This window comes from Sorex araneus, chromosome 3 (genome assembly GCF_027595985.1).
Source record: "Sorex araneus isolate mSorAra2 chromosome 3, mSorAra2.pri, whole genome shotgun sequence".
NCBI classification, from domain to species: Eukaryota; Metazoa; Chordata; class Mammalia; order Eulipotyphla; family Soricidae; genus Sorex; species Sorex araneus.
Window position 1 is genome coordinate 184,543,410 of NC_073304.1, and position 23,859 is coordinate 184,567,268.

The window sequence follows — 23,859 nt, forward strand, 5'->3', positions numbered from 1 at the left end:
TCCCTGAATTCATGAGATCGCCCATTCAGAGAAAATCTCACCCTTATTTAATTAGAAATAGCTCTTTCTACCACATCATATGTCTGTTTTTCACAGATTTACAAAGTATTTACATTTTGAGAATAAAAGTAATCATTATGCCATGCATTTTGATATTTCATATCCTAAAATCAGTTTTCTCCTGCAGTTTTGCTTTCGTCATTCTTTAGACCTGCAGGAAATCATTTCTGCTGCCAGGCATGTGTTTCTCCAACAGCTGTTTTTAGTGAGGCTCCACTATTATTATCACCCTTCATAACTGTATCCTCCATAAATAACGGGTGGGGCTAGTCCAGATATGTGCTGTCTCCAGCAATGATGGTTTGAATCAGCATTCCTTTCCAGGCAGTTAAGCTCCATAAACAAAATACAGGCTCTAAAAATGTTTGCTGGGGCTGGAGAGATAGCACAGTGGGTAGGGCGTTTGCCTTGCACGTGGCCGACCCAGGTTCGAATCCCAGCATCCCATATGGTCCCCTGAGCACCGCCAGGGGTGATTCCTGAGTGCATGAGCCAGGAGTGACCCCTGTGCATCGCCGGGTGTGACCCAAAAAGCAAAAAACAAACAAGCAAACAAATAAAAATGTTTGCTGATGACAATAATAGAATTTCAGTGTTTGAATCCTAAAAGATTAATGGGAAAAACCCCAAGAATATTACCAAATATCTTTACTGATTACCATGAACTTCATTGCTGTCAAATAATACTTTCCCTCATAATTTTTGTGACTTTTCAGATTATCTAATAGAAGAATAGAAAGTGTTTTTCTTGATGGGGAAAGGGGCTGGGTTTTTTTGACCACACCCAGAGGTCCTCAGGTGTTATTAGGGTCGCTCCTGGTGATGCTCAGGGGGATTATACAAGCATTCTCCTCTCTAAACTATCTCTCCAGCCCCAGAATAGGAAGTCTTAAAATACATTTAACATATATTATTCAGGATAACTTGAAGCACAGAATCCACCAAAAATGTTTTCATCTGTTATTTTCTATAGCTGAATACAACATTTTTGCCAATAATATATAATTTTAACTCTCAAATTCTTTTTTTTTAATTTTTATAAAGACATAGTGATTTACAAAGTTGTTCACAATAGAGTTGTTTCAGGCATCCAGTGTTCCAACACCAGTGTTCCCTTTCTTCCACCTGTGTACCCAGGCTCCTTCTCAATCCCAGCCTGCCCCCTTATATTATTTGTTTTAACAAAACTTAAAGGAATGATAAATGTAAATAATTATAAATAAAATACAATTTTTAAAAATAAAGTCATTTTGTAATGATTAATTGCAATATGACTTTGACTCATTTAAATAAAGAAATTCAAATCATTTAATACAATATGGTATACTGATAAGACTTTGTTTTACTAGGAAATAAGAGCCAGGCTTGTAAACGGCTTCTTACATCTCCCCCTGTTTTGTTTTAAATTAAAAGTGGTCAGGGGAGGCATTGTCTGGTATCCCTTGTGACAAAGACTCCATTTTTGCAGGGAGAGGAGGAAAGGGATGATCAGGTCTTTGCAGGGGGCTCCTCACAGGCCCTATCAGTCCCTAGTCTTGGAGTAACCTCTATGCTATACCGGAATACCTCATAGGGAGCTGGGCCCGGATATCAGCCCTCCCTTGCAGTGCTTTGCCTGGCAACCTGATCCACAAGAATAAATCCTTGGGAGCCCGGCATCCTTCAAGGTGTACCACCTACACCTGGCTACATCGAGCAAATCGATGACTGTATCACTGTCATCGATTTGCTCAATCAGGCACCAGTAACGTCTCCACTGTGAGACTTGTTGTTACTGTTTTTGGCATATTGAATATGCCATGGAGCTTGCCAGGCTCTGCCGAGCAGGCAAAATACTTGGTAGCTTGCCGGGCTCTCCAAGAGTGATGGAGGAATCGAACCCGGGTCAGCCGCGTGCAAGGCAAACGCCCTACCCACAGTGCTATTACTCCAACCCAGGCGTAGCCTAAAAACAAAAAATTTTAAATGAAAAATATGAATTAGACCTATAAAGTGAAAAATGGTTTTGGTGATACTCACTGTCTGTTATAATGGTAACTGTATCTTTTTTTTTGGGGGGGGGGGTCACACCCAACAATGCACAGGGTCATTCCTGACTCGTGCACTGAGGAATCACTACTGGCAGTGCCCGGGGGACCATATGAGATGCTGGGAATCAGACCCAGGTTGGCAGCGTGCAAGGCAAACGCCCTACCCGTAGTGCTATTGCTCCAGCCCCTGGTAACTGTATCTTGTGTATACACTGGGGTGAAATTATAGTGCTAACACTTTATTGTGGTTGCAGCTTTTAGAGGAGAAGAATATCCTTGCAGAACAACTTCAAGCAGAGACTGAACTCTTTGCTGAAGCAGAAGAGATGAGAGCAAGACTTGCTGCTAAAAAGCAGGAGCTAGAAGAGATTTTACATGACTTGGAGTCTCGGGTTGAAGAAGAAGAAGAAAGAAACCAAATCCTCCAAAATGAAAAGAAAAAAATGCAAGCACATATTCAGGTATCTTGATCATTTTTATTTATATTTTTGATTTTGTGTCCACTGAGGAGCAGGAGGTTACAAGTCATCTATAAACATGGTTATAAGTCATCTACATTGCCATCCTTTAAAACACACATGTAATAGATTTTCTTCTAGCATACATTTGTTGTGTTTTTTAAAAATAGGAATTTTCTTTATATTTTGATGTGACATATTAAGTAAAGTGGTTGAAAATTAGTCTCCTAGGATCTGTATTTTGTAGGGAACCTAATTTGTTCTTGATGTTATTAAAAATTCTGTTGTTTCCTCTGTTCATTAGAGCATCAGTACTAATTTGATTCATAAGAGATCACCAAGAATTAGAATAACTTAGCTTTTCTCTGTAAGTTACTTTTTTGGGTTGGAAGTTATACTCATATGAAGCACAGCTATCTATATAGATGGTTGAATACCTAAAGGAATTATATAAAATAGTTATTTTTTCCCAAACCTAAAATATGCTCACCTCTTCTTTCTTGAATGTCAGAGTATCTGCATCTGCCACCAACATCTCATGGGTCCAGTACCAAACTTTCTCCCATGTCTCCCTTAATTTTTCTCACCTAATAGCTTAAATTTACAAATCAGACAATTCAGATATTTCTCTAGTCCACAAAAGCTAGGTTGGCAACTAACCCATATAATAAATCATCTGACATCTTTTATTCTTCAATAAACAGCTTTCCAATATTCCAGAATATATTAGCAAAATACCAGAAAGCTATAAAAAGGGTGCATGCTCGAGCGCGCGCGCGCGCGCACACACACACACACACACACACACACACAGGATTTGCTGTTTTCAATTACTATTGAGAATAATAATAATAATAATAATATAATAATAATAATATATTATTCTCAATAGTAATTAAGTATTGATATTTTTTCCTCTGTAATGAAACATTGGAGTTTCTGTAGTAACTGTATTCCTTGGGAAAACATGCCTGTGTGGCTTTCAGAAATTTCTCGTCTCTACCCTTTATAACCAAAGTTACTGTCGAAAACCTAAAAAATACAAATCGCACTTCATAATCTTACTTTAGGTATCTGCCCTCATTATCAGCATTATTTTTTCTTACATGTATTTCTTAGAAATACACGGATTCATTTATTAGTTGAAATTATATGAAACATAGTATTAGGTTCTCTGTTCTTAAGAGTGTGTAATGAGGGCCAATAAGTAACAAAATCTAGACTCTGTGAAACTTTAGGATGAATGCTTTATTTTATTTTGTTTTATTTTTATTTTTTGTATTTTGGGCCACAACTGGCTGTGCTCAAGGCTTGCTCCTGCCTCTGTGCACAGGGATCATTCCTGTTAAAATCGAGGTGATGTGTCCTAGGGTGGTTCTTTATTCTACTTTTTGTTTGAAGTTTTCACAATAAAAAGTAAATTTTTACAAAGATTTAATGGGGAATTACATAGCAAATTCTTAAATAACCACTAACATTTATGTACAATAATTATTTTGTTGATATAAGGAGAAGCATGTTGTAATAAAACTGTAAATGCTAAGATCACACCTGGTTTGGTGACATACTCATGTGTTCACCATATTTGAAATGAGCCCATTTCTCATTAACCTATGTATTTCAGGGTTTTTCTTTTTTATATTCACTGCACTTTGCCCAAAATGTGCATTAGAATATGATGAATTAAGTATGTGTCTTGGTGTGATTTTATATTACTCATATTTGCCTTCTCAAAAGTTATTTCAAAATGTGAACTATAATTAATGTATGTTGTTCCATTTTATAAGTACAGCAATTCATTATCATCACATATCTGTAGCATGTTCTTAGTTCCTCAGAATAACACTGCAACTTCTTCTCATATGTCATATCAGTTACTTTTTTTTTTTAGTGCTAAATTAAAGAAAATGTTCTTTTCTCAAGCTTGCTGCACTTTGCCATGTTAGCTTCCAGAGGAATGGCCTAGTTTTTACTTTAACAAGAGGTGCTTATATCTTCTCAGATCAAATAATAGTACAGTGGGTAGGGTGCTTGTCATGCACATGGCCAACTCAGGTTTGATCCCCAGCACACCCCAGATGGGGCCCCCCAAAAAAAATCACCACACACACACACATCCTTGCTTTTTTCCCCCAGAAGAGGCAGGTGAATTCAAAGGCAGGGAATTAGAGGTAGCTGATGTGACCATTTCTCAAACCTTTTTCCCTGAGTTTCTGAACTAGACCAAGGATAAAGGAGCTTTGGACTTTCCGCTCTCTCATGATTTGGGTTATGAATAGCTATGGTTTTAAAAATTGCCAAAGGCTCCAAAAGAACAAAAGCAACCACTGTTGGAGAGGATGTAGGGAGAAAGGGACCCTTCTACACTGCTGGTGGGAATGCCGACTTGTTCAGCCCTTTTGGAAAACAATATGGACAATTCTCAAAAAATTAGAAATTGAGCTCCCATTTGACCCAGCAATACCACTGCTGGGAATATATCCCAGAGAAGCAAAAAAGTATAGTCGAAATGACATCTGCACTCATATGTTCATCGCAGCGTTATTTACAATAGCCAGAATCTGGAAAAAACCCGAGTGCCCTAGAACAGATGACTGGTTGAAGAAACTTTGGTACATCTATACAATGGAATACTATGCAGCTGTTAGAAAAAATGAGGTCATGAACTTTACATATAAGTGGATCGGCATGGAAAGTATCATGCTAAGTGAAATGAGTCAGAAAGAGAGACATAGAAAGATTGCACTCATCTGTGGAATATAGAATAACGGAGTAGGAAACTAACACTCAAGAATAGTAGAAATAAGTACCAGGAGGTTGACTCCATGGCTTGGAAGCTGGTCTCACATTCTGGGCAAAAGGCAGCTCAGATAGAGAAGGGAACACCAAGTAAAATGTGGTTGGAGGCCACGCGGGAGAAGGGTGAAGCGTGCTGAATGTAGACTAGAGACTGAATACAATGGCCACTCAACACTTTTATTGCAAATCACAACACCTAATTAGAGAGAGAGAACAAAAGGGAAGACCCTGCCAGAGTGGCGGAGGGGGGGGATGGTGGGGGGAGATGGGATTGGGGGGGTTGGGAGGGATGCTGGGTTTATTGGTGGTGGAGAATGGGCACTGGTGAAGGGATGGGTTCTCGAACTTTGTATGAGGGAAACATGAGCACGAAAATGTATAAATCTGTAATTGTACCCTCACTGTGACTCACTAATAAATAAATTTAAAAAAAAGAAAAGAAAAGAAAAACGAACTAGTCCCTGATGTTCCATTTGCTCTCAATGGAACGAACATCTCCAAATGCAGCAGCTATGTGTACCTGGGTCGAGAACTCAACAGGAAGGACGATCTGGCACCAGAACTTCGCAGGAGGAAGAGCAGCACGGAATGCCTTCAAGAGTGTTGAAGAAGTGGTTAAGAGGATGAAGAACCTCCAGCTCCGGGCACATTTTTTCAACTCTACCATTCTTCCTGCACTAACATACGCCTCAGAGACCTGAGCCCTACAAAAACAGAACGCTATTTGGGTATACCAAAGAGGAATTGAAAGAGCTATGCTTGGAGTATCATGTTTCACTCAAGTAAGAGAAGGAATCCAGAGTTCCGACCTCCATTGACGGTCAAGAATCAGGGACCACCAAACATGAAAGCTTGTAACTATTTCACGGTGATTCAATGAAATTTTTAAAATTATAAAATAAAAAAGGAATCAGGGACCATATTGGTGGTGGGGAATGTGTACTGGTGGAGGGATGGGTGTTTGATCATTGTGAGATTGTAATCCAAACATGAAAGCTTGTAACTATCTCATGGTGATTCAATAAAATTAAAAAAAAAAAAGAATCAGGGACCCTGTCTCATTTGCCAAGGCATTAAAAATTAGATGGGCCGGACACGTAATGTGATTCAGAGACGATTGCTGGACTAGAGCTGTTACCGACTGGATTCCACGGAATGAGGGACGTCAAAAGACCGCGTGGCCGCCCACCAACAAGATGGTCAGACTTCTTCGTCAGAACCCTGAATGAACAGTTTGAGGCTCTTCCTGTTCCTGGAGCAAGCAGATATCATTGGGCCACACTAGCACGTGACAGGGATGAATGGAGATGTTACTGGTGCCCGCTGGAGCAAATCGAAGATCAACAGGATGACAAGTGATACAAGTGATTTGACTGGTTCCCTTGGGATAAATTATTATAATATACTCTTATACACATGTATACTGTCATAATGTTTACTAGATACTCTTTCATTGACATTCTTTCTTTGGGTTTTTATAAAAGCACTTGGTAGTAACATTGGGATTTGTGGTGGACAGACAATGATTACCCCAAATAATCTCTGCCTTCTTTGGATAATACCTTTCCTCAAATGTAGGGTGGATCTAGAAATGGCCTTCTAAGGAATGGAATATGACAAAATATTTGGATGCTACTTAATTGTTTTTGTCTTTATGAATAAGAAATAGATTTATTAAAGACAAAAAAAATTGCCAAAGGTACTGAATTGTTGGATTTTTGTTTGTTTTTTGTTTTGTTTTGTTTTGTTTGGGTGCCACACCCAGCAGTGCTCAGGGGTTGCTCCTGGCTCTGCACTCAGGAGTCACCCCTGGCGGTGCTCAGGACCATATGGGATGCTGGCCCTACTTGGTTATTGTTTTTCAGATGTGTAGTTATTTCTGTGCTTGTCTATGGAAAATGCCTTGAGTAAACTTGCCGTGTTTCTGTCTCTCCTTGGTGTCTGATCTTGGCATGCCTGCCCTGCCACAGCATCCACCATCATTTGTAGTAGTACACATGCATTTGTTGGGCGATTCTGACCCCTTCCTTCACTGTCACTTCTTTCCCTGAGTGTCACCTCTTTCAGGAGCAAATCCTTTCCTGACTACAAGCAAAGGGCTTGGGAAGAGCCAAGCCCTTTTTAGGCCTGTGACCAAAACTATAGCTAGACTTTCTTTGGTCTTCTGAGTCTCGTGAACTGTCACAGAATGTAAAGAGGCCAGAAAAACCTTATATTTTTCCCCTAGATGACTTTAAGTAGTATGGTCAGTGGATCAGAGAACGTGTACCTATTGGGTACATACATCTTTCAAAGGCACCTAAATTTAGCCAGTTGCTCCTGGATTTTTTCAGGGCTGAGGTTCTCTCTTCTTCATAGCTCACCTTTATGAGGTGCATCCTGGGGTCGTGATTTTGTGTTGTACCATGAGTTTAGAGTATGTGACCTGCTAATACCCAGATGCCTAACACTTCTCTAAGAGTCTTACTTCCTCCTTGTTTCTTTGTGTCTACAAAGGAATATATTTAATGGGCTCCTCATGTATCTACACACCACCATGAATGTGCCTGTTGGAAACTCAGAAGTCAAAGATTTTTATAGCTGTAACTGTTAAAGAAACTTCTTTCAACAATAAGAGCAATCACCCTTTCAAAACGTTACCTCTTCTGTCATCTTTGGGGAAAACGTAGATAAATGTAGAAACATAGACACATTTCCTTGGCATGTGTCAAGGAAAATTGGCATGGAAAGGCTGTTCTGAGCAGAGCAGGACCGAGTACTCTGGGAGAAGTGCTGATGGAAGAAGCAGCTTTATCCCATAATCAGCCACTTTCCCCAAGGAAACAAAAATGAACAGTTAGGACTTAAGGGCTAACGTGGGCACATACTTCACCAATACATTGTTAACATTCATTTTTCTTTTCAGAAACCTACTGTGGATCTTATAAAGACTGCTGCTAACTCCTTGCTAATTGCTCCTAGAAACTGTTGTATAAATGTTTTTGCTTTCCTTGAGTGCTGAAATTTCATTTTTTTCCCTCCTAATGCCAAAGCCGTGACAATTTAAATTTTTTTCCCAATGCTCCAGAAATCAAAAGAAGATTAATTTTTAAGTTTCCTGGAAAGAATATCTTACCCAAGTCCTTTATGAATCATTTTTGTTTTCTCTGGAAAACTTTCTACCCATGCAGTAACTCGGATAGAGCTCTGGCCATAGATTTGGGGGTGTCACATGACCAGCACCTACACTCCAGTGCTGGCTGGAAACAAGGTCCAGGTAGCAAGTTTCTGTCTTTTCTTCAGAGCCTGCTTTATCTGTGGACAGTGCGTGAGAGGGTAGGGTTGTTAAGTAACTGAACTCAGTGGTTTCCGCAGTGTGGAAAGGAAGATGGGGAAGTGCCACTTGAAGGAGTAGGGCCAAGAGCACACCCGCACCTCCTGCGTGGGCTTTGATCCAGAGGGCCCATGGCATTTGTTGGTACCCTCTGTTACGATATCTGTATTTGAATGATGTCTGAAATGCTATAAAATAACAATTATCTATGCTGTTTTGAAAATCAAAAATTAGTATTTATTTTAACATGCATTCCTTCCATTATTAGTGTATGGTAGAATTTTGTGGAGAATGTGTGGGAATTGACTGTGTGTTCTTCTTATAAGGACCTGGAGGAGCAACTCGATGAGGAAGAAGGGGCCCGGCAAAAGCTGCAACTGGAGAAGGTAACAGCAGAGGCTAAAATCAAGAAGATGGAAGAGGAGATTCTCCTTCTCGAAGATCAAAATTCCAAATTTATCAAAGTAAGAATATTTTTATTAAAAAGTTAATGGAGAGATAGTATAGTGAGTACAGTGCTTGTCTTGCACGTAGCTGACATAGGTTCAATCCCCAGCACTGCCTTAGTGCTAACCAAGATTTGTCCTTTAGTTTGTGGTGTTTGCACATGGGCTCGCTAGGGATCACACTCTTCATTTGAGACACATGTTCTTATCTCACAAGTCAACTCAATACCTGAAAAGTTTTGTCCAGCATGGCCTAGACCTTGAAGCTTTGCCTTGGCCTCATTATAGCCACAGTCGCCACTCCAAGTACTGAGAAGGGCTTAAGTATGTCTTAGCAACCATGTGAAAATCTTGAGGTGCCCAGTAGGCCTTTTTACTCCAGTATGCAAGATACTCCCTACAGTACGGAGATGTAGGCCCGTACAAGACACAGGCCTGTTTGAAACAACTGAGAGAATCCATCCTTAACCTGCGACAAGATGGATGCTGCTTCTTCTCTGCCTGGACTGGGCGATTGGGAACATGTCCCGAGCAGTCTGGAGGCCGCTTGGCTGAGTCACTCTCAGACTCAGAATCTGAGTAAGTGGTAGCAGACTCGTAACCCGCATCACTTCCGTCTAATACACTGGAAGTAGAGCTATATTCACCAGCCACAGAAGTATTTTTACTATGAAAACCCTTTCGAGACTTAGGTGTGGGAGGAGCTGAGGCCGTATTATTCCTAATGTTCTCCACATCAATTGCATTATTCAAAAACAGAAGAATAGAATTAACAATCTCCCGTTTAGTCCAGAATTCCCAGGAGATCTTAGTCCCTTTCTTAGATGCCTTAGAGACATTATTCTTAACTCTTTTCCAAATCTTGGTTTCTAGAGTTCCTTCGTCTGGGAACCATGGGTTAACCTCATAAACTACTTTAAAGCAGGACCGGAGTTGGTCTCTGGAAATGCAGAGTTCTGGGTCTCCTATTCTGCGGGAGAGAGACTGAATCAAATCCATAAATGACTTGCCCTGTTCAGTCTGGCTCGAGAAAATATGAAACATCTTAGGAAGGCCCAGAATCTGCCCCATCTTAGTGGGGGATTGCTGTGAGGATTCTGATCCCCAGCACACTAAAAAATCCTGTTCTCCCACTCACTAGAGTGGGGGTGCACGGAACGCTATTCTTACCTTTAGTTGGTAGTTCAGGCCCACCCAGGGACACCAGCTGTAAAAAACTAAGGCTCGCCGAGGGGCGAGTGCACTCTCGGGCTCTCCGGGCAGTTCTGTCTCACCGCCCGCGTTCGGTGCCCTGGAACCACAGTGTGTGAACTGGATCGGGACAGCCGGTGGTCAAGGAAAGGCAAAGGAAGAACGAGGACCAAGGTGGTTGCTGATTAGTTACCGTTTATTCAATCTTTAATCTTCCATCTCCCGCACTCCCAGCTCCGGCCTCTCTCTGGATCTACTACCCCTGCTTTCTCTCATCTCTCCTTCCCCTTGTGTCTCTCTCTCTCTGTCTCTCTGTCTCTCTCTGTCTCTCTGTCTCTCTCTCTCTCTCACTCTTCCCCCCCTCTCTCTCTCCCTCCCCCTTTTTGCTCAGGCGCAATACATTTACGTCACCAAAGGCACCAAAAGATCTTACAGGAAGAACATTGAGGCAACATTATTCTCTTCTATCTGCAGGCCAGTAATCTAGGCCTCCCTGGGCTGCCACATGAAATCTACATGTCAATTACAAACTAGGCAGCACCTGAAATCTACATCCCAAAGACTAGGCTGGGCCAGAGCCTGGAATCTACAGTGTCAAGTCAGGCTTTGCTAGCACCTAAGATCTGCATGTCAAAGACCAGCCAGGCTTCTTGTGAGAAAAGGAAAACTGCCTCTGAAATTATTTCCAGAAGGCAGCTGAAAAAGGGAAAATATTCCTGTCTGCAGTGCTGGTCTCCAACATCTCCCCCCTTTTTGTTTAGGACAGATTTTAACCATCATAACAATTCAAGCTTAAAATAAAATGCTAGGCACAAAAAGTTCAATAACAATAGCAGAACACCTATTCTCTAGGACAGATACTCTTTCAGCAGGACCCATCCAATAATGAAATCCCAAGGTTGTGTTTCTCCTCTCCTTGTCCAACAAACATATAAGCATTCATAATATTAATCGTTTTGTATGGGCATAGCAAGAGATGCATTAAGCTTTTAGAATTGCTCTCCTGGGGCCATCTCAATCTCAGACTACAGTGCTCAGGCCAGATTAGTCTTTCCTATCCCTAGCAGGGTCCTAGTCTCGTCATTACTTTAAGATCATGACAGCACTTGTCCATGATCAGACTCTTAACTTGTAGTTAAGAATGAGGCACTTTGGCCAGACCCATCTCGATGCCAGGGTAGCACATAACTTACCGCTTGCCCTGGGTCCGTCTCGTCCCCCGTTGGGACCCAGCCTTTTAGAGGGCTAGGAACTGAGGGCAACCAAGGCTACAGTCAAGAAAGCAGATGCCCGGGAATTAATAATACTCAAAGCCAATTAAATCCCAATTGCAAAGGCATATTAATAAATGTCTTTCTTTGTCCATACAAAAAGGACTTGCTCTGAATAAACTATGCAAAGGACTGAAGGAGAAGAGAAAAACATTATTTACAAGTCAACAGAACACTAAGAAAGAAGCTACAAATAAACACAGAGCAATGGGAGCACTGTGACGGGAGTAACCCAGTAATCCTAAACTACCTGAAGCTATGTAATCCTACAGTATCCACCAGAGGTCACTGTAGTAGTAACATATATGCTCCTTTAGGGTCACATTTCCTGGCAGGATGCAATGCTCAACAGGAGTTGTAAGCCCTTTGCCACCCACTCCTTTGTTGTATTTCCATACACTTGGCTGTGGTGTGGCTGGAAATTGTTTGCTACTGTATACAACAGAGCTGCCAGGATCATATTTAACAATGTGGCAGCACTGGGAATTTAAATGCATGAGCAGCTATTTGCAAGACAGGCACTTTATGCCATTGCACTACCCTCCAGCCCCAAAATTGTTTTCTAAGAATTACAAATCCCGTATTGCATTTTGAGCACCTTTCCTAAAATGATATTTTTTTTCTCTATTCAGGAGAAGAAACTCATGGAAGATCGCATTGCTGAATGTTCTTCTCTGCTAGCAGAAGAGGAAGAAAAGGCAAAAAACTTGGCCAAAATCAGGAATAAGCAAGAAGTAATGATATCAGATTTAGAAGGTTAGTGTTTGAACAAGAGAAATTTAGTATTAGACGTGTGTTTATATTTTACTTTAATCAGAAAATGCATGACAATAAAATATACATAGCGGTTTAATAATATGTACCTTAGTTTGGATTCAATTACAAAAATAGATATATTGGATTAATTATCACCAAGTACTTATGATGCAATGGTGATAAACCTGTTAAACTTTAACTTTTAAATATTTGCTTTAAACGTTTTCTATTTGGTTGACATAGTAGGGATCTAAATTATATTTAAATCATACAAGCCATTATATTTGTGTGCTTCTAATGTAAGAAGAGTATTAAGACTCCTACATCTCACTTCACTGAGGATCTGGCTACTGACAAAAATTGACAGGCATAAATAATCTTTTTATTGTATACTTTTTATATACTCTTTGATAATCTCAATTGTACCCTCTTGTCTATATCTTATGTGCACTTTAATAAATCTTCTTAAATGTAAAAAGATAAAATATTGACAGGCATAGAAAAAAATTGCTACGAGTAAGAGTTTCTCACCCTAATGTCAAGAATTAGTATGAATAAATCCTAGGATTTCTCTAAAATGAATCATTGCTTTCTGCAAAAGAGAATAGAAGTTGACTCCATAGTCTGTGCTTATTCCCCATAAAATAAATTCTGCAGCCATCGAGCTAGTACAGTAGATTAGGTGCTTGCCTTGCACAAGCCCAAACCATGTTCAATACCCAACACCACATATGATCTCCTGAGCCCTACCAGAAGTAATCCCTGAGCACAGAGTTAGCAGTAAGTCCTGAAAACCAATAACTATGCCCCCAAAACAAAAGATATCCTGATGAGTTGAGATAGAATATGAGGGAAGGCACTTGCCTTGCCTATCCCAACCCCAGTTAGATCCTCAGCAGAACATACACTCCCACAGTACCACCAGTGGTCACTCCTGAGCATACAGCCAGAAATAGCCCCTAAACACTACAGGTACGGCCAGTCCCCCAACCCCTCTGCCTTTGCCCTGGACCAAATGAAAAAGTATCCTGAGAATCTATCTAGTGTCTTCTTTAAGACTTCCTTTTCCCACTGATTTAACTTATTTTTAATTTGGTCTTCATGGATTTCAAGTGAATAAGAAATTGAGATGGTGTTATCAAGGAAACGACACGGTTTTGAATAAAATGACTTATCTTCAACATTAGCTTGAGTTCAAACTGGGTGCATTTGGTGACCAAAAACCGTTCCCCTGGGCCAGCCAACAGTGACAGATGAACGAAGGAATGGGGAACAAAGGAATGAGGACACAGGCTGGTTGGTAACCAGTGACCGTTTATTCTTATTTCACAGCGTAGTTATATAAAAATTGTGAAGGGTAGGGGTACATATAGATAGGGTTGAACATTATCATAACAATAAACAGATGTAAAGGCCCTCCTTCATGGGAAGTTCTTCTAGGAGATTAACTCAGGGACAAAAATCTCATTTGGGGGTTCAGCACTCTAGATTACTAGAAGATCCAGCCAAGGGTGGGATTCCGTCTTTCCTTACCTAGTAATTTATTTATTTCTAGTCATTTTTGTGTGAACACAGTAAGAAATATATTGAACTTAGAGGGTGGCTTTTCCTGGCGTCATCTCACTGTATATCTCAGACTGTAGTCCTCAGGCCAAGTTCGTCTTTCCTAACCCCATCAGGGTCCTTATTCAGTTACTTCTTTTTGGGTCATGACAGAGTTTGTTCCATGACCGTGCTCTTAACTTATTACTTATTTTGTCCCTTTTTCAATGCCAGGGTAGCTTATAGCTTACCCTGGGTCCATCCAAGTCCCTCGCCAGGACGCTCCTTTTGAGGGTGTTAGGAAGTAAGAGCAACTGAAACTTAAGTAAATATGATGGATGCTCAGGGAAAATATTATTCGGAGTCAGTTAACTCCCATGTTACAAAAGCATAGCATCAACTGTCTTCCTGTGTCTATACAAAAAGGACATAAACCATGCAAAGGACATAGAAGAAAGAGAAAAGCAATATAGGATTATTAATGCCTAATGGAATTGGTTTGTACCTCAGAAGCACTGTGGTGGGAGTAACTCAATAAATTACGTTCCCTGCGGGAGGAGCAAGGACAAACCAATGTTATCCAACAGTTTGTATTTTGAGTTTCTTCATCTGGTTATCATTTACTGTGTAAAACAACCTTTTGCATCTTCTCTATAGAGCGCTTAAAGAAGGAAGAGAAGACTCGTCAGGAACTAGAAAAGGCCAAAAGAAAACTTGATGGTGAAACCACTGATCTTCAGGACCAGATTGCAGAACTGCAGGCCCAGATCGATGAGCTCAAGATCCAGTTGGCCAAGAAGGAGGAGGAGCTGCAGGGTGCTCTGGCCAGGTCTGCTTTCTCCACAAAATGCCTTTGTGTTGGACTGTCACTGCAGGATTGCAGGATTTATTTTTAGCAGTGTCTTGTGTCTAGGAGTAGATGAAAATTGGGAGAATAATACCCTGTGTGAGGAAGTGAAAAATATATGTGCACATAATTTGTTTCAGGGAGGACAGCAAGAAAATCTTATATTTATTCTCAACATTTCATTCATTTATTTGTTTATTTATTTATTCTCAAAAATCAAATCCTTAGATTTCACACCAGAAAAAAATTTTTTTACCATATCAAATGTTTTGGTTTCCATACATTATAGATTAATTTCGGTTTATTTTGGAAGTTTAGACAAAATCACTTTTCAAGAATGATATATTCTTCCCTGCACTAACACACACAACAAGATTTGCTGTTAGAATATAGCTTTCGGGGCTGGAGTGATAGCAAAGCGGGTAGGGTGTTTGTTTGCCTTGCACGCGGCCGACCCGGGTTCAAATCCCAGCATTCCATATGGTCCCCTGAGCACCACCAGGGGTGATTCCTGAGTGCATGAGCCAGGAGTGACCCCTGTGCATTGCTCGGTGTGACCCAAAAAAGCAAAAAAAAAAAAAAATGTAGCTTTAGAACATAAATGACAGATGTAATTAATAGTTTGCAAATATTTTATTTATAAAGTATAGCTATTTGGATATATATATCTAAATAGGATATAAAGTATAACTATTTGGATCGTTAAATTTATAATTTATTACTGTCAAGAAACTTTTTCCTTTATCTGGAGGGGGGAATTGTGAGGGAACACACCAGGTGATGCTCAGGGCTTACACTCAGACGTCACTCCTGGTGTACTCTAGGGACTATTACGTGGTGCTAGAGATGGACCCAGGTCAGCTAGTGCAAGACAAGTACCCTCCCCACTATTCTATCTCTCTGTCAAAAGACTCTCTGTCCTCTATACTGTTAAGTCTTACTCTGACCAAATTTTCTACTTTTTTCACTTTTGAAGATGAGAGCTAGAATCTAGATGAAAACTCTCTACTACTCGCTATCATATATCGACCCCGTTCCTTACCTCAAACCTCCCAGCTATTCCCTGACAAAAGACTTCCCCTACAGGGGAGCAATACATATAAACAAAAAGATGAAATATAGGAAAGACAACATACAAAGTAGAAGGCATGAAAGTGGTTTTTCTTTCTTCTGCAGTGTCTCAGGACACCTTTGAATCTGTTTGTTGGATTGCTACGGGCTGGGTATCAGTTTGATGGACTGCTACCTCTTCCAGTGTCCCATTATAACAACATTTTGCTCTGGGAAACAGTCAAAACAATATTCTAATCATTAAAGTGAGATTGCCATACATTTCCATCTTTTAATGAAGAAAATTGGAGGGTGGGGTAATAATAGATTCCAGTCCTTGTTCCTCTGCAGTAGCTTTGGGGCATTCACTCACCTGTGAGTCTCTGCCTGCCCCCATCCCTATATAGCTGCTCTAGTCTTATGCCATGGTAAAGAGATGAGTACTTAGAGTTTCCTGGTTAAATATACTTGAGTTGGTTTGCCTGAGAAGCAATCCATCAGAGTGCCAGTTCTGTGTGTATCTCATGCTTACTTTTTAAAAATGTGTGTCTCGTTCTTGGTTAGTTTTTAAAAATGTGTCTCATGCTTGGTTAAAAAAAAAAAGAGAGAGAGAAAGAGATGCATCTCATATCTTGCTTTAAAAAATTTTTTTTAAGCAAGATAGTTTTATTTAAACTCTTTTAGAAGCATGTGAGGGGAGTAGAAGGGAGCTGTATGTGTTTAAGGAGGACACCGACTTGAAGAGCAAGCCTTAAACTTGGCTGTTTTAACAGAGGTGATGACGAGACACTCCATAAGAACAATGCACTCAAAGTTGTGAGAGAGCTACAGGCCCAAATCGCTGAACTTCAGGAAGACTTTGAATCTGAGAAGGCGTCACGGAACAAGGCAGAAAAACAGAAAAGGGACTTGAGTGAGGAACTAGAAGCTCTTAAAACAGAGCTGGAAGACACTCTGGACACCACTGCAGCTCAGCAGGAACTCCGGTGAGTAGTGGACACAGAAGCACAGCGTCGGTGCCTCCCAACCACTTCCAAATGGTTAAGTGCTGCCTGAAATATTTAGGATGTGCTTAACTCTGGTGTGTTACTTTATGTGGTCATTTTGAGCTCTCTCTCTCCTGAAAATAAGGCAAATGAAATGGTGTCAAATACCAGTGGTTAGAATCGGCCATAGGTAGAATGTATATGGGGCATGTGGGTGGACCAATAGACTGAGGTGCACAGAGCGAGAAGGAAAATAGGCTCAGGGGTACGTCTGAGGCCCTGGGTTCCATTCTTGGTACTGCATGCCTTCCTAATACTAGTAGCAACTAAGCCATCAACAACAATAAAAGAGGTGGAAGAAAAGAGAGGAAGTTGATCCAAAGTAGGAGATAGAAAGGGTCCTAAGGCTTCTGGTGACAGCTGCTATTAGTATGAATAATAGTAGATAATCAGATTAAAAACAAAAGATGAAAGGTGAATACAGGTACCCAGACAAAAGTGGGCATTGGGTAGAATCATGCACTGAACATGATTCAACAGCCAGGTACAGGTAGGAGGAGAGTGAAAAGAGTGGGAAAAAAAGGAGAGCAAAGTCAGGAAAGGCTCATTTATTGAAATCTTAGCATGTCAGCCCATGTAAAATCATCGGAGAATGGTGACAATAATCTAGTGAGCAGAGTGAGCAGAAGGACTGTCCATAGCTCCTGCTATCATGTAGATATCATTATTATAGAAACTTCTAAACTGTGGTCTCCCGGATATGTCTTAGTCTCTTCCTGAATATCTTCTGTACTGCCAGGCATGTGACACCCACCCCAGGAATCCCAAATATAAGGAAATCTGCTGTTTGACTACACACACACATGTACACACCAGAAACCTACCAGCTGCTCCAAGTGTGAGTGATGGTAATAATAGCCCATCAAGAAAGTGGCTAGTGGAGTAAGACGAGAGTGACAGGATTTGTTATTAAAGTATAGTCAAGTGAGAAATGACTTAAAACAACAAGGAGGGAAAGAGTTGTGGAGAAGGCTGTGGTGCTCTTCTCCGGGGTGTGAACACACTCATAACTGAGCCTGCAGGTAAGACTGCTCTAAGCTGTCACATCGATGTCAGAGTGTGGATGTCCAAGAAAGTGATTGAAATAAATGACATTTCTACTGGTATCAACACCTAAAAATCAAAGGAGTCTTAAATCAAATACTTAACGAATTAGTAGACTCCTTGACATTTGAACTCTTTGGAACTTATTTTGACAAACTACAGGAAATGTGCATTGCTTGGCCTAGGAAAGATAAAGGACTTCTTTGATTTTTAGGTGCAAATAAGAATTAGAAATAAAACCACTGACCCAAAGACAATATGTTGATAGCAGGAGAAATGTTGCGGCCTGAAAAAATGAAAATAGAATCGTGTATCACTTGCTGGTAGGAATATGTTCTGAGAAATGCATTGCATAAACTAAGTGTTAATTTTACCAAGATAACCTTCTACACACCTAGACTCCATGGTAAGTTCTGGAAACTTCTAACATATATGGTCCAGCCAGCAGCCTAGACATCCTTAAGCAGCACATGATCACTGGCCACAAGAGGGAACTAAAATAACCTTGATAATTCAGAGATCTTTGGGGCTGACATTTGGATTTTAGTGTCCTCTGCCACCTCCAACATCTATTCCCTCCTCCAAAAGAAAACTGGACCAGTTGAATGCATGTATTGCAGTGAGCTATACTAGCAACTACAAAGCACCTTTAGTGATTCATTTTACCTGATGACATGCAAAACAGAACAGGGTCCCCGTTTCTCTTTGCACAATTCATCCAAGCCTTCTCGGGCTCATTCCATTGGAAAAAAAGAGAAAATGTGTTTACACATAACAGCATAGAAGTCACTGTTATTAGTTACATATTCAAACTATGGAGCAAGTTTGCGAGAAATATGGTTCAGGACTATTATAAAATTACTTCTATCTAAACTTTCAATGTTATTGTAGCTATTGGCTGGAGTGATATTTATCTTACTTGTTTCCTTTTTAAATGAAGTCTCATGCTTAAGAAAGGTGCTCCAAATGATCTAAGGAGTGACTTATTTGCAGGTAAAATACCTTCTAGTTAATGACATGAATTTTTACTCAAATTATCTTATTTATGTTATATCATAAAAATATTAGAAACACGTATTGCTAATGCTAACATAACCTTTATACCCTAAATACATATTCTGTAAAACTTTTTACTTCAGGACATCCAAAATCTGTCTCATCTAGTACCTGCTGTGTTATCATATCAAACACTAGAAACTTGGGGCTAAAAAGATATAGTGGCTAGGACGAGTGCAGCTGACCTGGATTTAATCTGCAACATCCCATACGGGGCCCCTAAGTACTGCCAGGAGTAATTCCTGAGTGCAAGGCTGGGGTAACCCCTGAGCATCGCCAGGTGTGGCCCAAAAACAAACAAAATAACTAGAAACCTTTCTGAACCAGGAATACCACACTTCAACCTGCATTCTAGTGTCCTATTCTTTCAAAGAAATAAATTCTTCCCAACCTTGAACCATTTTCTGATAGAATATTAGGAGTAATTTAGTTAGCAGCTACTACTTTACATCAATGATTTAAAAAAAGATCCTGCTTTTATCTGAAGGCAATGTTCTAATTAATCTATCCCTGACCCCTTTAGCCTCTTTTGAAAGCCTCTTCATTATTTAGTCTTAGCCAGTTTTGTTGATATTTCTGTTGATTTAGCAGGTAGCTTGGCATCTTTGATATATCAGTTCCTGATAGATAGCAAAAATTGTCTGCCCAGAACAGTCAAAAGACCCTTTAAAATACTACCCTGTGTTTCAGTTGTAAGGAGGCCATGGAATGAAAGTTGTTCTGGATTTAGGGGTCCTGATATCACAGTAATGGACATGCCAGCATATTGGAAAGTGACACGTCATATAATTATCTAAGGAACTGGTATAATATTTAAGATAAGGACAGCTCTTTAAGAATGTATTTCTTAATTTTTTTGACTATTTCTATGTTTCTCCGAAATATATGTTTCTCTAGTACAAAACGTGAACAAGAAGTAGCAGAGTTAAAGAAAGCTCTTGAGGAAGAAACGAAGAACCACGAAGCTCAAATCCAGGATATGAGGCAGAGACATGCAACTGCCCTCGAGGAGCTTTCTGAACAGTTGGAACAGGCTAAAAGGGTAAGGGAACCCCTGCTGTGTGTTTCTAGCTTGGAAAAAATCATTGGTTGAACCCACTCAGCCCTTCCATTCCACTCAGTGTTGATGAACTCTCACACGTTGCTATGGTGGGCTGATTGGGAAACCCCATGCCTCTTTAAAAAAAACAAAACAAAACAGGGTGGATTCAGCTACTGTCTCAGATCACCTATTTCTTATTTCTTCTGATAACTTAGTTCAAAAACCTTGAGTAGTGAAGTGTCACATGGTTATCTGCTGCTGATGTGACCCCACCCCTGCCCTTTCCAAATCCCTTTTACTGCTCAATCCAATATACACAATGTTTAATTCATCTCATTGTTCCTTCCTCTGTTCTCAGATACAGGCATTCCATCGCGATGAAAGATAATTCCACATACCCCGTAACTCCAGTCAGCCTGGGGATATGTCTTTGTTGTTCCTCCTATAAATATACCTTCATGCTGTTTGTTGTTTCCTTGACTTCCCATTTTCTCTTCTCTTCCTGTCAGCAAGCCAGCTTTCGAGGAGGTGTGGGTGAGGGGTGTTTTGGGTGACACCTTACAGTTTTCAGTGGCTATTCCTGCCTCTTCGTTCAGGAGTAACTCCTGGAAGTGCTCAGAGGACCGTACATGGTGCTGGAGCTACAAACCAGCATTGGCCACATGCAAGATTGCCTTATCCCCTGTAATATATCCCCCAGCTCTCGACAAGCCAAGTTTTAATTTATACAGTGATAGTATTAACGTCAACTGGATGTTTACATGTATATGCCAGTGATTTGCTAAATACTCCCTTGCATTGCCTTTTCTAACCTTTATTAGCACATTGTCAAGGGAAATAAGGAGAGAGCTCAAGTGACAAAGTATGTCACTCTGAACGAGCCCTGAATCCAGTGGCAGTCCCAAGTCATCTCAACAAAAGCAAAGGGATAAGGAAAAACCCCTGTGCAGTAGCCTCTATCATTTTCATTTAAAAGATGAAGAAACTGAGGCCCCAACAGTACTGCTTGTGGGTGGAAAGGGGAGGGGATGTCCAGCTGTCTGGCCCAGAACACATGTGTCCTCAGCTACACTGCCTCAAGAACCTAGCCTGGTTTGATCATCCTGTACCAACATACAACATTTACTCAGGTTATATTCTACCTGTGGTTATTGAGTCGGGTTTCTATGTTTATTGTGTCCCAGCAACAAAATTTTTAGCTCCTTGTTAACTTAAAAAAACAACAACAAGCAAAACAAGTTTTATACAAAAGATCGTATACATGAATGGTTACTCTCTGGACAGGATATACTGTTGAAAAATAGTATCCCTACAGTGAAAAGGTTAAATTGCATGGTGTGGTAAGTGAACGCCTATATTCTCTGTATCCACTACAATAAGTAGGGTGTTCAAGAGAGCTCTTCACACAGAGAGAATAGTGTGTTCTCCATTCAGCAAATGTTGATTGCAAACTGGATCAGGTATACATCTCACAAATACCAGTACCTTTCGTGGACTATTATAAAAATAAATCTTTCCTAGTTTAAATCTTTTCTTCTCTCTCCTAGTTTAAAGCAAATCTGGAGAAGAATAAGCAGGGCCTTGAGACAGACAACAAGGAGTTGGCCTGCGAGGTGAAGGTGCTGCAGCAGGTCAGGGCCGAGTCTGAGCACAAGAGGAAGAAACTGGATGCTCAGGTGCAGGAACTCCAGGCCAAGGTCTCCGAAGGGGACAGGCTCAGGGTGGAACTGGCCGAGAGAGCAAATAAATTACAGGTGAGTCTGGAAAACGCTTAATTGTTCAAACACACCGCACTGTAGGGTGTCCACGGTTTACCTCTTTTCTCTATCTCAGACTGAGTCCTGGGGGCACTTCAACTTCTCCATTAGTGTAATGAGTAAGAGAGCAGGAATAATGGCTGGAAGTTGAAGGGGTTTTGTTTGTGTTTTTAACTTGGATTTTACCTACTGCTGTTTAAGTTTAAATTAACACTACTTTTCCTAGAGGACAGTTCGGCAGTTTTGATGTCACAGCCTTAGAAGTATAAAAGCCAACTTATACAGCATTGTAAATCAGTGTTACCTAATTTTTCAATATATGATTTGAGACCCTCAGAGGCTCATGTTAATCTTTTCTTCTAGGATATACTTCAGCTTGCAGACACAGTTTCTTCTCTAACAGTATTCACTGCAGAAGTGTTATATAGGCATCATGTAATTGGAAATAGCTTGAATGTCTAATAACGAACTTATACACAAGCATTAAAAAGCATTATTGTCGATGACTATTTTTGGTGAGGAAATACATATATTTTTCTTTGTTATAAACAGCTACAGAACAACTGTTTTAACCTAACACCATCCCCTTGTTGGGTAGTTAACTAGGAGGGCCCGGTACCTGCCAGGTATGAGAGTAAAAAGATTCAAGAAAGGGAACATGCCCCTGATGTTACCCTGAGATAGAAGCTTCCGGCAGACTTCAGCCACTGCACTCACACAGAATGCCCCTGTTCTAGCCTCAGCTCACAGCAGGAAGAATATGATCCGCCAGGGAGGGTTCTAGATACCCCATGTTCAGCAGTTTGGTTGGGGACTAATCCCATATACACCTTCTGTTTGACACATAACCAACTTTCAGACTCCCAGAAGGAAACAGATGTTCTGCATAAATAACATTGTTTACATAGTTACAAGCCACTCATCAATTTGGGAGTCCTAAGAGTGCTCCTGAAATCTAAATTTGAAGATTCCAGCCAAGGACCCACACTTTAAGAATGAAAACAGTGCTGTAAGGCATCCTCTATTAAGTTTTCTCTGCACATCTATGGACTGAAATTGAGTGTGGGTATACGTGTGTGTGTGTGTGTGTGCGCGCGCACACACACACTCTCACAATTCCAGAAAGATATTCCTAAAAGAAGATACTGGAAGCATCCTTATTAATTACATACACAATGAGGAGGCATGGTGAGTGACATTCAAGGTGCATCTGTGCACTAGACATTCTGCAGGTCTCATTGCCACCTGTAAAAGTGTCTGGTAGATAAGAAATGTCAGACTCAGAAGTTCAACTTACCTGAGAGCTTAAAGAACTGGAAATGATAAAAGTCTCCTATGGCCAGTGCCATTTACTACACAATTACCAAGGTTAATGAAATGTGAGCTTTAGAGAGGATTTTGCTAAAATAAATACAGATGGGAAAGTAATTAGTTTAAATTGTATGTATACTTATGTCCTCTGAATCCCTTCCATTTGCTAACACAACTAGAGGATAAATTAGAATAAAGAGTACCTCATTGGGGCTGGAGCGATAGCACAGCAGGTAGGGCTTTTGCCTTGCACGTGTCCAACCCGGGTTCAAATCCCAGCATCCCATATGGTCCCCTGAGCACCGCCAGGAGTGACTCCTGAGTGCAGAGCCAGGAGTAACCCCTGTGCATCGCCAGGTGTGACCCAAAAAGCAAAAAAATAGAGTACCACATTGTTCTTTTTCCTTTATTTTTTTTTTCTTTTCTTTTTGGGTCACATCCAACGATGCTCAGGGATTACTCCTGGCTCTGCATTCACGAGTTACTCCTGGCAGTGCTCGAGGGACCATATGGGATGCTGGGAATTGAACCTGGGTCAGCCACACTACCCACTGTACTATGGCTCCAGCGCTCCCATTATTCCTTCTATTTACCTCTGCTTCTTTATAATACATATATCCAGCATTCACCAAAAAAAAATTGTAAATGAGTCTATGCCAAAGATTTTTGGAAAATTTTAGAGTGATTATTAAAGAGGAAAATGAAAAAACATGATTATTAAAGAGGAAAACTTTAAAAGTTTCATATTATTCATAAATGTTGGTCATAAGAAATATCTAAATACTCAAATATATAAGATTGTGTGTATGTGAAACACTAAATGAATTTGCATATCATCCT

General features: G+C 40.4%; 1 protein-coding gene across 7 annotated transcripts in view; it reads left to right on the forward strand.

Annotated features, from left to right (window-relative positions):
- MYH10 (myosin heavy chain 10) overlaps window positions 1-23,859 on the forward strand; it is a 169,525-nt gene that overhangs the window by 124,259 nt on the left and 21,407 nt on the right. For all 7 annotated transcript variants that reach the window (XM_055133893.1, XM_055133889.1, XM_055133888.1 and 4 more), the window contains 7 exons: window positions 2,345-2,551; window positions 8,987-9,124; window positions 12,201-12,324; window positions 14,524-14,695; window positions 16,537-16,749; window positions 19,807-19,951; window positions 21,499-21,705. In XM_055133893.1, coding sequence (XP_054989868.1) covers window positions 2,345-2,551; window positions 8,987-9,124; window positions 12,201-12,324; window positions 14,524-14,695; window positions 16,537-16,749; window positions 19,807-19,951; window positions 21,499-21,705 — 1,206 coding nt within the window. The remainder of the gene's footprint in view (window positions 1-2,344; window positions 2,552-8,986; window positions 9,125-12,200; window positions 12,325-14,523; window positions 14,696-16,536; window positions 16,750-19,806; window positions 19,952-21,498; window positions 21,706-23,859) is intronic.